Genomic DNA, 17,359 nt, shown 5'->3' on the forward strand with positions numbered 1-17,359 from the left:
GCATTTTATCATAATGGTAATAAGAAGTCATTGAAAAGATTTAGGCCAAGGACATCAGTCACATTTTAGAAAAATTATTGATTATAACATGGAAAAATGAAGGCAGGAGGTCAGTGAGGATTCTAAGATAGCAATCTATGGATGGCAGTGTGGACTAGGTTAGTGATACTGTGAATGGAGAAAAGTGGGAAGATTAAAGGTATTTTTAGGAGATAAAACACTAAGGGCTTCCCTAGTAGCTCAGTTGGTAAAGAATCTGTTTGCAATGCAGGAGACCCAGGTTCGATCCCCGGGTCAGGAAGATCCCCTGGAGAAGAAAATGGCAACCCACTCCAGTACTATTGCCTGGAGAATTCCACCAACAGAGGAGCCTGGCAGGCTACAGTCTATGGGATCACAAAAAGTCAGACACGACCGTGAGACTAACTTTCACTTTCACTTTCTAGGAGGTAAAAGAACAAGGTGAAAGAGTGATAGGTTACGTGTGGGCTGTGCTAAGACTAGAAACACAGAAGAAGAAAATGTTTGGGAAAAAGATGCCAAGTTCCTTTTCTGGACATGTTATATTTTGGGTACTAAGGGATAAGCAAGAACAGATAGATGCTGGGCAAGCAGTTGAATGTATGAATCTAATATTCTGCATAGAACTCTCTGAAATGGAGGTGCAGACTGGAGAGCTGTTAGTATGAAATGGTAAGTGAAGCCATGGGACTGGTGGTATTGCCCAAGGTAATGTGTAGACCGTGAAAGAACAGTCTGGAACATCAAAAATTAAGGGTTGGGCAGAGAAACTGTTGTTTAGTCACTAAGTCGTGTCCGACTCTTCATCACCATGGACTACAGCACACCAGGCTTCCCTGTCCTTCACTATCTCCCTGAGTTTGCTCAAACTCATGTCCATTGGGTCAGTGATGCCATCCAGCCATCTGTCACCCCTTTCTCCTCTTGCCTTCCATCTTTCCCAGCATCAGGGTCTTTTCCAATGAGTTAGCTCTTCCCATCAGGTGGCTGATGTATTGGAGTTTCAGCTTCAGCATCAGTCCTTCCGGTGAATATTCAGGGTTGATTTCCCTTAGGATTGACTGGTTTGATCTCCTTGCAGTTCAAGGGACTCTCAAGAGTCTTCAACCGCAGTTCAAAAGCATCAATTCTTTGGCACTCAGCCTTCTGTATGGTCCAACTCTCACATCCGTATATGACTACTGAAAAAACCATAGCTTTGACTATACAGACCTTTGCTGGCAAAGTGATGTTTCTGCTTTTTAATACACTGTCTAGGTTTGTCATAGCCTTCCTTCCAAGGAGCAAGTGTATTCTAAATTTCATGGCTGCAGTCATCATCTGCAGTGATTTTTTGGAGCCCAAGAAAATAAAATTAGTCTCTGTTTCCATCCCCCCCCCCCGCCATCTGTTTGCCATGAAATGTTAAGAACAGATGTCATGATCTTAGTTTTCTGAGTATTGAGTTTTAAACCAGCCATTTCACTCTCTTTCACCCTCATCAAGAGGCTCTTTAGTTCCTCTTCACTTTCTGCAATTAGAGTGGTGTCATCTGCATATCTGAGGTTGTTGATATTTCTCCCTGCACTCTTGATTCCAGCTTGTGCTTCATCCAGCCCAGCGTTTCTCATGATGTACTCTGCATAGAAGTTAAATAAGCAGGGTGACAATATACAGCCTTGATGTACTCCTTTCTCAGTTTTTAACCAGTTCATTATTCCATGTCTGGTTCTAACTGTTGCTTCTTGAACTGCATACAGGTTTCGCAGGAGACAGCTAAGGTGGTCTGGTATTCCAATCTCTTGAAGAATTTTCCAGTTTGTTGTGATCCACATTGTCAAAGACTTTAGTGTAGTCAATGAAGTAAATGTTTTTCTGGAATTCCCTTGCTTTTTCTGTGATCCAGCGGATGTTGGCAATTTGATCTCTGGTTCCTCTGCCTTTTCTAAATCCAGCTTGTACATCTGGAAGTTGTTGGTTCACGTACTGCTAAAGCCGAGCTTGAAGGATTTTGAGTGTTAACCTTACTAGCATGCGAAATGAACACAACTGTATGGCAGAGAAATAGGACTTAGAAAATATTCAGTCCAGCAATAATCCTGAAGCCACAGTTTGTACATTAGTTTATATTCTCCTTGGCCAATTCTAGTACTAGAAGTACTAACAGGTATGAAAGTCTGATTTTTTTAAATTCTTCTTTCACCCTGTCAAGCCATTAATTCACAATGAAAACTTCTAAAATAAACTGAAATCAATAAACATTTGTAAAATAATTAAAATTATTAATAATTAAAATAACTAAAATATGTAATATTATAGAATCACAAACCAGATAAACAGTCCTTGATTGCTCAATACCTAGCTTTGATTATTTTGAGCTTAATACTTTACAACAGGCCTTCTGCTGTAATTTGCCCTCTCAGTTCCATAACTGTTTCTTATTTCCTGATCATTTGGATAGTCTTTAATGGACTGGCAGCTTAGTGATAGCCCAGAAAGATTTTCTCTGGTCAAAACATGTGATTAAATAGAGACACACTTTGGTCAGAAGGCAACTATGGTCCATAGTTCCCACATGGAAAAGATTCAAATGCAATTTTGGATGGGTCTGTGGGGATTTGCCTTGATATGCTTCCTTTATGTTTGTAGGAGTAGAAATGGAAATGTGGCCTCTAGAGTGGCTAATCAGTGATGCGCTGATGATACATGTTTAACAACTGGCTTCCCACAAGAAAAGAGCCCTGATTTGTTGTGTTTGCCAATTTTTATAGTGTAAATACTCCCCTCATATTCAGTGTCAGGCTACCAACTTGATGTCACTGAAGGCAAAGAGGGATTAAATGTATACAGTTGGCTTTTGCAAGCCAGTGTAAGCTGGCTCCAGCACACTAGTGAACTAAGAAATGATCTGACTGGTGGCCAGGAATGGAAAAATACCTTGTATGTAACAGTTCAGCATATGAGACAACTGAAATCTACAAAACTTAGTTTTTCCTTTAGTGAAAATGGATTTATTCATCCAGAGTCAGTTTACTTATAGGTCTTGACCTTTTCCTTTTGCATTGAGGTATGAGTGATATATACATACACAAATCTAAAAATGTAGCACTATAATTTCTATCTCTTTATTCATAGCAATAGTAGTTTCTAAAATTGGCTTCTGAGATTGAAATGATTGAGAATGTTTTTGAATTAATTCCTTATACCATGAACCAAAGAAATGACCAGTTTCTTTTTATTTCAAGACATCAGTATAATTTGCATTCTAATATCTTTCATAAAATACTTTATTTCCATCAAATGAGCAAAGTTTGTTTTTTCCCTGTTAAAGCAAATGATTTGTTGGTATGCTCTTCTAATAATATATGCAGAAAAGATAGCATCAAAATATCTCATTTCTTTATAGAATTTAATATACATCCTATTAACAGCAGTGTACAGATGCATAGTATTTGACAATTAAAAATTACTTTTAAAAATATTTTCAATATTAGGCACTGGTGGAACCAGAGCTATTATTATGCATACTATTTCTTTTTTACATTCCAAAAGGAAATTAAAACTTCTAGTAGTATTACAAAGAAATACACTTTTTAATATTGAATGCAGATATACAAAATCTCATGACTTCTACTGAAAACCTTGCAACTCTACTGGACATGAATAATGACACCTTTTCAAATAACTTGCACTTATGCCAGGTTCATAAAGGTTACTATTAAAAATATTGCAAACCCAGTAAAAACACAATGATAGAGTACAAAGTCTTTTTTCAAAGTCAATCTTTAAAAGATCTGTATTTACACAAAGGAATAATATTTTTTAGTGCCCTCTGATTGGTACTGTTGTCCAGGATAATCTAATTTTAGAAATCTAAACTGAACATTTTCATCATTTTTCTGCTTCAGGATAGAAGACACTGAGGACATACAGAATAAATTTTAAAAACAGGATTGGGTAAAAACTTTATAAAGTAGAACAGTAAACATTTTACACACTTTAGTTATTACCCTGCCAAAGATAAAAATGACCCATTGCTCTATCTTCCTCTATTTAACTGAAATTTCTAGATAATTATCTCAACTACCTATCCTTTGTCTACATAGAAAGTTTTTTAGACCGAAGTATAAAGATTTTAGATTTTTTAACAAAATCCAAAATATCAGTAAGCCATTTTTCATTTTCTAAATATGTTTAAAGAAATGCTATTTTTCAATATAAAACCCCAAAGTGTTGAAATAAGACACATTAATAACATGCCTGGCCAATTACTGACTTGACTTTAGCAGAGGAATATGATACAACTGGCTGCTGAGTTCCAAATTTAAGCATTTGGTTTTATATTGTAATACTGTACTTTCTAATACAGATATTAAAGAAAATGAGCTTTTTCTTTAAAAAAAAAAGAATAATAAAGAATTTTAGCCATAATACAAATCAATTTTGGGGGGAAAATCCATGTCAAGATAGGAAATAGATTTTTAAAATCTTAGACTAATTGCTATAAAAGAACTATAAAAATGTAAATTTCTGAAAAAAATACACTGAAAATGTTTATCTAGGAAAAAATACAAGGAAAATATTCATTACTATAGGGTACAGTCAACTATGGACCTGGCTTATGATACTTTAAAAATTCACAAAAACTAATTAGCACCAAAATTGTCTAAAATTCCAAATGATACACTGAAGTGATTCCAAGCCCAAGTATTACATTATAAAAAAGTTACATTTAACTTGGGAAGTTTCCTCAGTTAGAATAAATATATTTCTTTTCAATCTTTAGAAAATGTGCTAGCTTTACTGATTTTCATCAAAATATTAAGGTAGTGTATAGAAGTTGTCATTTACATTAGTTTTGGCTGAGCAGGGACAGTGGAAACTCAAGTTATTTCCCAGAAAATATGGATTTATTTGGTTGGGTAAGTGAGGAGCAATTCTCCAGTTAAAATTTTTTGCTCCTTGTTTCATGCTTTTTCTTCTAAAATGTTTTATTAGAGCTTTTACAAGATCTATATTGTCTGATTTGAATTTTGTATCCTATTTTCCCTGCTCACTTTTTGGTGTTATTTAAGGTTTGGCATGGGAATTGGAGTATTTAAAAGTGGGCACAGATCACAGTAGTGAAACAAGAGTTATGAATAAGCTACTATATATATGTTCAACCCTCTTAAAATCGAGTGAATTTAATTTTAAACATCAACTTACAAATTTAATTGCAAAACAACAACACACAATTTGAAACAAGGCAAACTTTTCAGCCTTTATGTAGTGAAATATATAACTTCACTAATTATGTATCTGGCTACCAAATGTCAAACGATAGTTCATTTGGCCATATTTTACTGCTGCACATAAATAATGACAAGGCAAAGAATAGCAACTAGTCCAAGGGCTGGTAGGCCAAGGAACCACAGCATAACCCAAAAGAAGATGACTATTACTGGTTCTACAATTTGTTCTCCAAAATACATCCTTGTGAAGCCCATGTTGACGAGGCTTTTGTTCAGTTCACCAAAAAGTGTCCCCATCCTTTTGTAGTCATCTCCAACAGGCTCGCCAGTGTGGTTTTGTGATTCTTCAATATCCTTTGGAAAACAAAAACAAGACAAAATATAAACATAAAATGAGAAACAGGTGAAGGTCTTTTAAGAGTAATGACCATTTCATAGTTCTTTATCTTCCAGAGTATGTACTGGGCATACTTCTGATAACCATTCAGTAATACCTGGGAATGTTCCTTTTGATTGTCACCCAGAACAGCTGTGACTGTGATCACCTTTCAAGAAAATGGAAAGCACTGATTTATTGATTTGTGTGGCCTTGACATTGACTGGACACTCAACTACTAGAACACTGATTTACAAGATGAAGAAAGTAGCTGATCATTTCCATTCATTTTCTGGTTCCCTGGAATTGCACAAAACTTATTAAGTGAAAAATCATGTTCATATTGTTCTTATCAATGACTGTGATTACAGAACAACCTTTTTATACCAATCTCCTGTTCTGAGGCAGGCTCTGGATTGCTCTGTCCTGCTATAAGTAAGCTTCTTTTTAGTCCATTCCTTTGACACTAAGACTTCAAGGACCCAGTCTCATCTCTCTGGAACAGAGCTTGCTGCTACTGTTGAATAATTCTCAGCTATTATGGCTGTGATCTTTCGATTTTGGCTGGGAAGCTAAGAAGAATTCAGTGTAGGTCCTTGATGTCCTAAATGCTTATTCATCGCATCAGGAGAAACTTCCACAAAGGAATAGTTTTGTATAGTAAGCCTAAAAGTTTACCTAGGTATCAGTTCCCCAGAAAATGTCCATGTGTACCCAATCACACATACCAAAAATTATGTGGTATTTCTATTACCTCTCAGTCTTACTACAATTAGGGTCTTTATACTACTATCTCTAGTAGACAGATATTAAGCTACAATCTCTCAGCTTCAACCCCACTCTGTGAAATTCTACGAACACATCTGGCTCCATTAGGCTCTGCCAGTAGAGGAACCAGAGACACGGCACACCAAGAGGAGGAGGACGGGACTTGCTCTTTGCTGTTCGCCTCTCATGGGTTTCTTGAGCCTCTCGGTCTCACTCCAGTGACAGTTCACTCAGGCAGTAGTAGGTCCTTCTGGCAGCAGCCACTGATTTCAGTTTAGTGACTCCCCAACACCTGCAGAAACTCTCTCAATGTGCCTTCCCAAGACACCAGATCAAACCTGTGGGTTCCTTTCCCTCAGATTTCTGGTTCCCAGGGTCTATGGTGTTCCTCCTTTGAGCTCAGAAACACCAGTACCAGGCGAGCAGCGATTGGTTCTTCGAAGTCTGAGTTGCAGCTGCGTGTGATGGGGCCTTCCCCAGTTTTCTCAGTTTTAGTAATTCTCTCTCTCTTCTCTGCTTCCTCAGGCCCAGGAGTGGTGGCTGCTTCCTGGTGTTACTATCTGTGGCACTCTAGCCTACCTTAGTGCTGTGGTTTTTAAACTTTTACGTTAGACTCCTTGGAGGGCTTTGAAAGCCCACTGCCAGGGTTTCTGATTCAGTAAGCCACAATAGGGGCTTGGAGTCTGAGAATTTGCACTTCTAACAAGTTTCCAGGTAATGCTTATCATGCTGGTATTTTTTACATCTTTTGACTATCACTGCCTCCATGTTTTTGCCTTTCCTGTTCTTCAATGCCTGCTTAACAATTCTTTGTATTAACTTATCTTTGCTAAAATAATTGCTATAGTTTCTCTCTTTTCACTAGCGCCTAATTTGGTCACAAAAGAAAAACTATGTCACAGTGACATAGTTGTAATTATAATTTATTAAACCTAATCTCTTTTAGGCATGATGATTCAAATCAGTAATTATTTATTGAACATATACTTGCTCATAGTAGGTGCAAGATAGAAGATTACTCATGTTTAAAAAGAAGACTTTGGGTACAGCATTTCATATGATAACAAGTAAGTATTAAAAGCTACTAAGTAGGCTGTCTAGGCCAGAAAGTAGTTAATTAACTTAACTTGAGACACATTTCAAACACATGAATCAAACTTAGATTCTTTTATTAGAAACCAAAACTTAATCATTCCAGTAATCAGTAAGTAAATAACTAAAAATATTTTTTCATTTAAAAATGCCTTACTTTTTATCCTACATAATAGTTTACATATATAAGGAAAAAATGCAAAAATATAACTTCTATGTGCAATAGTCAGACAAAATGATTTTCAGTGTTTCACTGAAGGGTTTCACTTAAAGTGTTTCACTTTAAGGTGGTGTTTTCCCATATAATAGCAATTTATTTTGAGTACACAGTATCATTGATGTAATGAAAAAATGAGACTCAGTGGGGCATCATTGTTAAATGTATGTAAATTTAAGCCAGAATTATTTTTGAGTTAATTTATACATATAATTTAATAAATTACTTTTGAATTGTAATTTCTACCAAAAAAGAATGAGAAAAACAAAATGTTGTTGAGATATCTGGAGAGTTCAAATCTAGGTTCCCAACACTTAAACTGAATGACCTTGATCAAACTACTTCAGTTTCCTGAGCTTCAGTTTTCTAATCCATAAAATGGGATTTATATGAATCCTTTTTGATATTGATAATATACTCATGAATTATACTCATGAATTATAATTTATTTGTTAACCTTTCCTTATTTTTTGTATTTTAACTTCTGAACTATATTTTCCTTCATTGATGTGCTGTGATCAATTTTATGTTTCTTAGCTTCTCACACTTTTTAACGTGCTCCACGATAATACACTATTATTAAAAAAGAAAAACAAAAATCTTGGTCTTACCTGAGATTAAGGCTTTCTTTTCTTTAGGATAGAACTCAAGGAGTTCCTGATTTAATTTATAATTCTTCTGGTCCCTCAACTTTCTCTTCTACTCCATTGTCTAGCATTGCTGGTACCATTTTTGGCCTCTTTATTTTTTTATTTAGCTTTTTTTTTTTCTTTTTTATCACCTCTAATTTCTTTTAACCTATGCACTTATTGTACTTTGGGGTTTTCTGTTGTTACTAAAGCTTTTAAAACCTTTTTCAGTATATTTGAGGTTTTAGTACAAAGCCAGTACCTTAATCTAAAACAGTTCTTTCTGAAGATTCACTTTAAATTCTTCTACAAACTGTTTGTGGGTTTTTCAGGGGAAGAAGTAGGTGTTGCATTGCTCAGTTAACTCCTCAAGGCCAGGTGGAGAGGCAGCAGCGTGAGATCCGGGGAGCAGCTAGGGGGACGGGGACTAGAAATGGGAGGCCCAGAAAGACTGGCCTGGGGGTGCTGTGGCTGCGGCAGCCTGCTTGTCCTTTTTTTTTTTTAATATGAAAAATTTCAAACACAAAATTAGAGAAAATAGTACAATGAACCCCTAAGTACCTATCAACCAGATAAAATAATTACTAAAAATCTGCCACCTTGCTGAAGCATTTCTTAATCTGGGCAGTCTGAAGGAGAAGAAAAAAGTAAAGTCACTAGAAAAATGCCTAAAAGTGGCATATCTTCACAAATAAAGTTCTGTGGGAACATCAACGATATTCAGCAAAGAACTGGATAAAGGTTCAAATAACCCTAGGAAAAGAAAACAGGCAACATTCTTAAATCACTGACATTACAGTCAATATCACTGCAGTGTTTTCTGTATCAGTAAATATTTGTTGAATAAATGGGGAGAATTTATCTTGTGACTGCCAAGCTTTACAGCAATATCTTGATAGACTTTCTACCTGCTCCACTTCTTGCCAAACAAAAAGATGGACTTATTTTTTCCAAAGTATAATTTATAATTGTAATCTCAAAGCAATTATAGATTTTTATGGAATTATCAGTATGTTTTGTTGTGGATATTATTAAGATCCACTTATTCTTTCCGTAATCAGTAATCCAGTCAAACCTTAATCTAGTCCACATTCTTTACCTGAGGAAAACCCCATCTATAGCTTCAGAGATGACAAGTCTAAGAGTAATCCTCTGCCCTTTATGAGAAGCTGGCCTTGGAAAGGGCATGTGATCTACTTTGGAATGATGACTTCTGAGTGTCTTCTGGGGAAAATTCTTTGAAGCTCTTCTGATACAACTTTGGAAAGTGATTCTTAACACTTTAGGAGAAATAGAAGAACTATTTCTCCACAGACAGACCTTAAGTAAAGAGAATTTATTATGTTTGAATTACCTTTCTATTGCTGCCATATGAAATTACTACAGACTTAGTGACTTAAAATGACACAAATGTATCACTTTTTTCTAACCTGTTTTGCAGGTTATTAGTCAAAATTGGCAGACTTGTTTCTTTCGGAGGCTCAAATAGAGAATCATTTCTTTACTTTTTCTAGCTGCTAGAGGGTGTCCATCTTGCTTGGCTCCTAGTCCCCTTCCTCCACCTTCAAATCCAGCAACAATGCAACTCTCAGACCATTCTTCTGTAGTTAACTGTTTCCTCTGACAATAACAGGGGAAGGTTTTCTGTTTTTAAGGACCCTTGTGATTAAGTTTAGTCCACTGAGATAATCCAGGTTCATTTTCCCATCTCAAAGTCCTTAAATTTGATCATATCTACAAAATCTTTTTTGCCATGTAAGATATCATATTTATAGGTACTAAGGATTAAGATGTGGACATCTTTGAGGGGGGAGGAACCATTATTCTACCCACCTCAATATTTAATTTTAAAATTATTTCTTTATATATCTATTTCCTGTCACTATCTATGATAGGAAGGGTAAGGCCATTGAAGAAAAGAACCATATAAGTTCAAACAAGAGTACTTATTATACTGCATTGTGCCTGGCCCTTAGCAGGCTCATAATAAATATTTGTTGAATGAACAATAGAAATATTCTATAGTAATGACATATTAGGCAAAAAACTCCTCAAAAATAAAAACAAAATTTATAAACAACATCAATTATTTTATTTCCCCATGAGTACATCTGTGAATTTGTTCAAATATGTATAAATAGATTCTAGAGAGATTGTAAAATATGATAGCTGTTAGCTAAAATTTACATGCTTAGTTCAGTTCCTAAACAACTGTATTTTAAGAGCAGAGGCTCATATGAACAGCTGAGCTCTGAAGTCCCTGACTTACTCAGAGGTCTCTAATTTCCAGAGGAAGGCAGTAGCGGTAGCATTATCAGTGGTATAGCAGAACAGTGAACACGTGGCAGGCATTGTGTTGTACATGCATTTTCTTGTTTTGTCTTTCCAACAGGCTGTGAGGGAGGCACTATTATTTTCCCCATTTGCAGATAAGGAAACTAAGTTTCAGAGGAGTTAAATGTCTGGCCATTGACTTACACTTAGTGACTGAAGGAGCTATGACAGGAACTCAGACATTCTTACTCCAGCGACCACACCAGTAATCCCTGTGTTATACTCCCTCCAGGTATTGTATTAGTAATAGCTAACATCTGTGTAACACTGCTACGCTCTCAGAGCAATTTTACGTATTTGATCTCTGAAAAAAGAAAAACTATGTAAACACGTTGTCATTTTTCACAGAAAGGGCACATTTAACAGAGTGAAATGAACATCAGTGTCTTTCTGTGCTTTACATCTTTTTCCAGTTTATAGCATACTTGAAGGTGAGTTTTATCAAGCATAAAATTGCTCAAATTTTAATTTTGTCTTATATAAAAATTTAAACAAGGTAAAGCTATTTGCAGCAGTTTAGTAAATCTTTTTATAGTCCATTCAGTATTGACTAGAATTCAGATTCAAATGTGAAAAAAAGAGACTCCAAGCAAGAATGAGGAGATATGCTTGGCAGAATTGCAATAAGGCAAAAACCCAAACCAACCAACCAAATACACACGCACGCACACACACACACACACAAAAACACTTCACACATAAAACACACCAATCCGAAAATGTAGATGGCATTTACCCCCGTTCTAACATAATCACTTTGTGTCTTTGCCAAATTTTATTCTTTGTATGTGAGGTCCCAATGGAAGAACATTTATCAAATGACAGTTTACTTCATGATCATATAATAGTACAGACCATGACATGCACATTAAATAGTGATATTATTTTGTCCATAATTAATGACATAGGAGTGTATAATTGACTGAAAATCTCTTAAAAATATGCAAAATTAGTGATGAGAAATTAAAGGTGAGCCCTGAAATAATCATAGGATTTTTGAGAGCAAAGAATCTTTAAAGGTAATTAAAGTCTCTTACTTCAGAAAGAAGAAATAAGAGGTTAAATCACACAGCTTTATTAACCAAAAACAAAGACTTTGGAAGCAAGCAGGATGGATTCAAATCTTTGTCATGTATACGAGGCAAATTACTTAACCACCGACTGTCAGTTTCCCCAGGTATAAAAGGAGCATATCACTATCTACCTCATACAGCGTGATAATAAGGAAACAGATAAACTTTAGAATACATATAAAAACCACTCAATGTACGGTAACTAATATTATTACTACATTTTTGGTAGAAATTATGTCCTGTGATTGTTTTTACTTCTGTTCTCTCTCTACTGTAACATGCTGCCTAATACCTTAGTGACCATCTTTCTTGTGATAATTAAATTCAGTTGTATTTTTCTTCATGTGTTATGACAATTTAATTATATAGAAGTCGAGGTGGGATGTTTTCTATGGCACATCCTTATCTATGGAACAATTTGTGCACATTAGTATGGCAGAATCTGCTTATTCACTTTAAGAAGAGTACAAGCTACATTCTATAAACAGGTTTTCACTGAGTGGGTAACAATTCAAGATTCACTTTCAACTGTTTTTTCCGAGTGTAATATTGGAAGCCTGCTGGTTTTGCCTGTCTGGTTTTTATTCTACTTTCTTCTATTGATACCATCTTAATTTAACTTTGGGAAAACCCTCCCCCACCCACTCTTGGTTCCTGTGTTCTGGTGGAGTGTGTGCCCATCCCCAAGTTCCAGGCCTGGTCACTCAGAAGATTTCATTTCCTTGAGCACATGATTAGTTAAGGAATGAGCATATAACCCAAGGCAGGCCAATGAGAGTTCTACCTAAGACGTTTGCTGCAACTACTGATAAACAGGCATCCCCCCTTCCCCAACTGGTTAGCTGCTAAGGTATAGAGCATCTTATTACAATGAGGAGGAAGCTTGCTATGAATGAAGTCAATATAAAATAAAGCCAAGAAATGACATGGTGGATATTGTTTGAATACTTGAATCCAGCTAGGGCATCTACCTCTGTTTTTTGTTTGTTTTGTTTTTTAAAAATAACATGAGCCAATAAATTCCTATTTTGCAAAATCTAGTAAAAGTTGAATTTTTGTCACTTGGAACTAAGAGTTCTGACTACAGATGATGATGATGATAAAAGCAGTAATAGCTACCATTAGAGACTTCCCTGGTGGTCCAGTGGTTAAACCTCCACCCTTCCAACGCAGGGAGCATGAGTTCAATCCCTGGTTGGGGAATTAAGATCAGGCATGCCTCATGGCATTGCAAAAAAAAGAAAACTAGTAATAGCATCCATTAACTGAATGTTTACTATATGCTAGATACTGTGTTAAGTGCTTTATATTCATTATGCTATTTAATCATTATTTATTATAATAAGTATTATTAGCTAATTTCAAAGCCCTGTGTTCTTAATTATAGTGCTCAAGAACTTCCTCATTAATTTGGCTTTATTGTTACTAGCAATAATTAACATGAAGAATATATTAATAATGTTAAAAAATAATAATGGGGTTAGGCAAGTAGAAAATTTTGGATATAGCTTCCTGAAAGTTTTTAAAAACTACACAAGAATAAACCAACAAAACACTGTAAAGCAATTTTCCTCCAATTAAAAAATAAATAAATAAAAATGGGTAAATGGTGATTGTATTCAGATAACACAAAAGAATAAAGAGTAAAGACTAAAATGCTAATTTCTTCTTGCTACTTTAGGTTAACCTTCCCGAGCTGTCAAGCAGAGCCAGCCTCAATAACCCAAGTCCATGGAAATCATAACTGAGAAGGTAAGCTTATAAATGCACAGTGAGCAAAAGGGGAATGATTTTTGGATGAAGTGAAGTGGAAGTTGCTCAGTTGTGTCTGACTCTTTCCAACCAGGTCAGAATACTGGAGTGGGTGGCCATTCCCTTTTCCAGGGGATCTTCCCAACCCAGGGAGTGAAGCCAGGTCTCCCACATTGCAGGCAGATTCTTTTACCGGCTGAACCAGTAGGGAAACCCAGAAGAAGGTCTTCCCTAACTGGGAATTGAACCCAGGCCATGCTGGTGAGAGTGCTGAATCCTAACCACTAGACCAATAGCACATGGTAACCTGTGAACTGAGGCTTATTAAATGAATGAAGAAATGAACAAATGAATGAACAACTCCTAAATCTTGCTGCAACCTCTTCTCCTTTCACCTGTTTATTCAACTCTAGGTTTTCCCTGCTATCCAGAAGTAGAGTTCCTATGAAAAGGAACCTATGAAAAAAGTTCCTATGAAACCTTCAGTAAACTGAAGTGGTGTAAAGCAAAGAAGCAATTATCTTAGGGCACATCTTGGTATTAATAATAGATACACAAAACAAATTGAGAAAAAGCACAGATGCTCACAGACACAATTCAAAGCACTGGTGGCCTGATGCTGAGTGTAGCTCCTGAGGAAGGAGCTTGGTGTGGTCACTCTAGCTACTTGGGATGTGTGCTGCCTCTAACAGTTCACTGCAAACAAAAGCTGAATGCTGTTTTTGCTTTACATTTTTTTTTTCTTATAAGAAAAAATCCTCTTTGGATTTCTCTGCTAATCAAAAAACAGGTACAAAGTTTCACAAAAGTGAAGTGGTGCAAAGCAAATTTTTGAAAGCAGGGACTACCTGTACTCCCACTGACTTCTTTACAACTTTACTGGGATTGTAGTCTGGTCTCTAACTTCTCTTAATTCACTAGCTTTCTTCCTTCTTGGAGAAGGAAATGGCACCCCACTGAAGTTCTCTTGCCTGGAAAATCCCATGGACGGAGGAGCCTGGTAGGCTATAGTCCATGGGGTCGCAAAGAGTCGGACATGACTGAGTGACTTCACTTACATTCACTTACACTTACTTTCTTCCTTCTTCACTTTTCTCCTTCAGCTTGAGTTCTATGACCCAAATCTCTTTAAAATTTAAAACTCCATTGTCTCACAGGGAAACCCTAATCTTGGAGTAAGAATTATTTCCTCTGTCTGTACCTCGGTACCTGTGGAGTTAGAGAAAGTTATACCATAGGGTACCAACAATTTATGACAACCCTAAACAGATCTTCAAGTACATTCCTATTTCATTTCTCTGCTCAACGTTTTTTTTTTTTTTTTTGCTCTCTACACAGGGCTATTTCAGATCTCTTTTAAAAATCTTCAACTGCCTCCTACTTCTCTCTTTCTTCCTCTCCTCCAGCAAATTACTTGACCTCCTATTTCTCAGGAAAAAGAGAAGTCAGAGAATTTCCTTAACTTTGTGATTCTAAACGTATCAGCTACCAAAGTTTATGTCCATGTCTTTTATTCTCTTTTGTTAGGAATAAAGAAATAAGGAAGCACTCCTTTTCCGTTACCCCTCTGTCTCATGTATCTTCAGTCTTTCCCTCTGCTGGCTCCTTCTCATCAGTATTTGTACATGCTTAGATTTTCCTCCATTAAGCCACTAGCTCTGCCTTGCCTTTTCTTCTTCATAATCAAGCTGTTTGAAACAGTTCACTCTGCTTGTTCCCATTTTTTTTATCTCTGTCAGGAACTGTGAAGGGACTGATGTTTTACCCCTGCAGCTCCCAACGTTTTTGGCACCAGGGACTGGTTTCATGGAAGACAATTCTTCCATGGGCCAGGGCTGGGGTGGGGAAGGGATGGTTCCAGGATGATTCAAGCACACTGTATTACTGTGAGCTTTATTTCTAGTTTGTGGCAATCTCAGGATATTCTGCCTTGACTTCAGGGTTACGGTTCATGCTCCTATGGAATCTAATGCCACTGCTGATCTGATAGGAGGCGGCGCTCAGCTGATAATGCAGGAGACGGGGAGCAGCTGTAAGCACAGACGAAGCCTCACTCACTGGCCCACCGCTCACCTCCCATTTTGAGGCCTGGGACTGGGGATTCCTGTTTCATCCTACAAGTCAGGATCCCCGTCTTGGTGTCAGACACAAATCTCTGGGGTCACAGACAAATGATTTCACTACTCATGCCACAAGGAGCAGCCTGAGTTTCATGCTGATGTTAGCTCTCTTTAAGTCCCACAGGGTGACAGAGTGGCCAAGAAGATGCGGCATGCAATGTGTTTCTGTCACAGCTGAGGGACTTTGAGCTTAGGGAACTCTCACCTTTTATAATGGGCTGTAAGCAAATCTGCCTGACGTTTGTCCCGGGGGAGACATCATCTTTATTACACTGGGTGGCAAACAATCTTTTCTCTACTCTGAAAGGAGACACTATTCCTATCTTCCAAGTCTGTTCATTTAGCAAATATCTTTGAAAAACAGTCCTTAACAAAAGTTCTCAATGCAAGAGACCCATGGAGAATTGCTCCTAACAATCTTCCAATCAGACCTCAACTTCTGTTGGCTTCTGTTCTTTTACACCACCAAAACAGGTCTTGTAAAGATTACCAATAAACTGCCATATCAGTAAACTAAGAGATTTTTAGGGGGCATTCCCTGGCAATCCAGTGGTTAGGACCATGTGCTTTCACTGCTGGGGGCTCAGGTTCAGTCCCTGGTCAGGCAGCTAGGATCCGACAAGTTGTGCAGCATGGCCAAAAACAAAAAACAAAACAAGACAAAGTTTTTCAGTTCTCATTTGATTCAACTTCTAAGCAGAATCACATCTACTTCTGTCAGGAAGCATTTAACAGGAGGCTTCCTGTGTGCTGTTTTGGATCTGTCAGGAATCCTCTGTTCCTTATTAATTGCTGAATATTCAGGAGTTAAGAGGAAAGGCAAGCCTTTCCCCAGGGCTGAGGAATCCAGGCATTTCCTTCGTTAGTTTTCCAATACGGTGATAAGTACCATCTTCCTTCTTATGAACCATACGGTAAAAGTGATTGTTTACAACTCTCTCTCTTTAATATGGATCGCCTTATGTTTTATGAGTCTGGAATTTTAATCTTTATCTTGGCTGAGAATAACTACCTTGTAAGACAGTATATATGCCCACACCATGCTGATTAAAACACCTTTGCTCCATCAGAGCTTGGGTCCCTGTGTCTGTCTTTCTCTCTCTCTCTCTTTCTGGCTGATTCCTTGGAGCGCGAAGGCCGGCTGCGTAACCCAGGGAATATTAGCCTCTTTCCTTCTTTCACTTTCTCATCGTCAACTCCGGACCACCAGGTTCTGGTCCAATAAAGGACCAACATGCTCCTGCTTCATTGACTACGCTAAAGCCTTTGACTCTGTGCATCACAACTAACTGTGGAAAATTCTTCAAGAGATGGGAATACCAGACCACCTTACCTGTCTCCTGAGAAATTTGTATGCAGCTCAAGAAGCAACAGTTAGAACTGGACATGGAACAATGGACTGGTTCGAAATTGGGAAAGGAGTTATGTCAAGGCTGTATACTGTCACCCTGCTTATTTAATTTATATGCAGAGTACATTATGCGAAATGCTGGACTGGATGAAGCATAAGCTGTAATCAAGATTGCTGGGAGAAATATCAGTAACATCAGATATGCAGATGACACCACCCTTATGGCAGAAAGCAAAGAGGAACTAAAGAGCCTCTTGATGAAGGTGAAAGAGGAGGGTGAAAAAGCTGGCTCAAAACTCAACATTCACAAACCTAAGATCATGCCATCTGGTCCCATCACCTCATGGCAAATAGATGGGAAAACAATGGAAGCAGTGACAGACTTTATTTTCTTGGGCTCCAAAATCACTGCA

General features: G+C 37.2%; 1 protein-coding gene and 1 long non-coding RNA gene across 2 annotated transcripts in view; one reads left to right on the forward strand and one right to left on the reverse strand.

Moving 5' to 3' along the window:
- Positions 1-13,510, forward strand: part of LOC122673409 — a 47,817-nt gene extending 34,307 nt beyond the window's left edge. Inside the window, exon 3 of the long non-coding RNA XR_006334676.1 lies at positions 13,405-13,510. This is a non-coding gene — a long non-coding RNA (uncharacterized LOC122673409). The remainder of the gene's footprint in view (positions 1-13,404) is intronic.
- Positions 3,219-17,359, reverse strand: part of FAM241A (family with sequence similarity 241 member A) — a 40,421-nt gene continuing 26,280 nt past the window's right edge. Inside the window, exon 2 of the mRNA XM_043871164.1 lies at positions 3,219-5,588. Coding sequence (XP_043727099.1) covers positions 5,343-5,588 — 246 coding nt within the window. The 3' untranslated portion in view covers positions 3,219-5,342. The remainder of the gene's footprint in view (positions 5,589-17,359) is intronic.

This window comes from Cervus elaphus, chromosome 17, assembly GCF_910594005.1.
Source record: "Cervus elaphus chromosome 17, mCerEla1.1, whole genome shotgun sequence".
In the NCBI taxonomy this organism is placed as follows: Eukaryota; Metazoa; Chordata; class Mammalia; order Artiodactyla; family Cervidae; genus Cervus; species Cervus elaphus.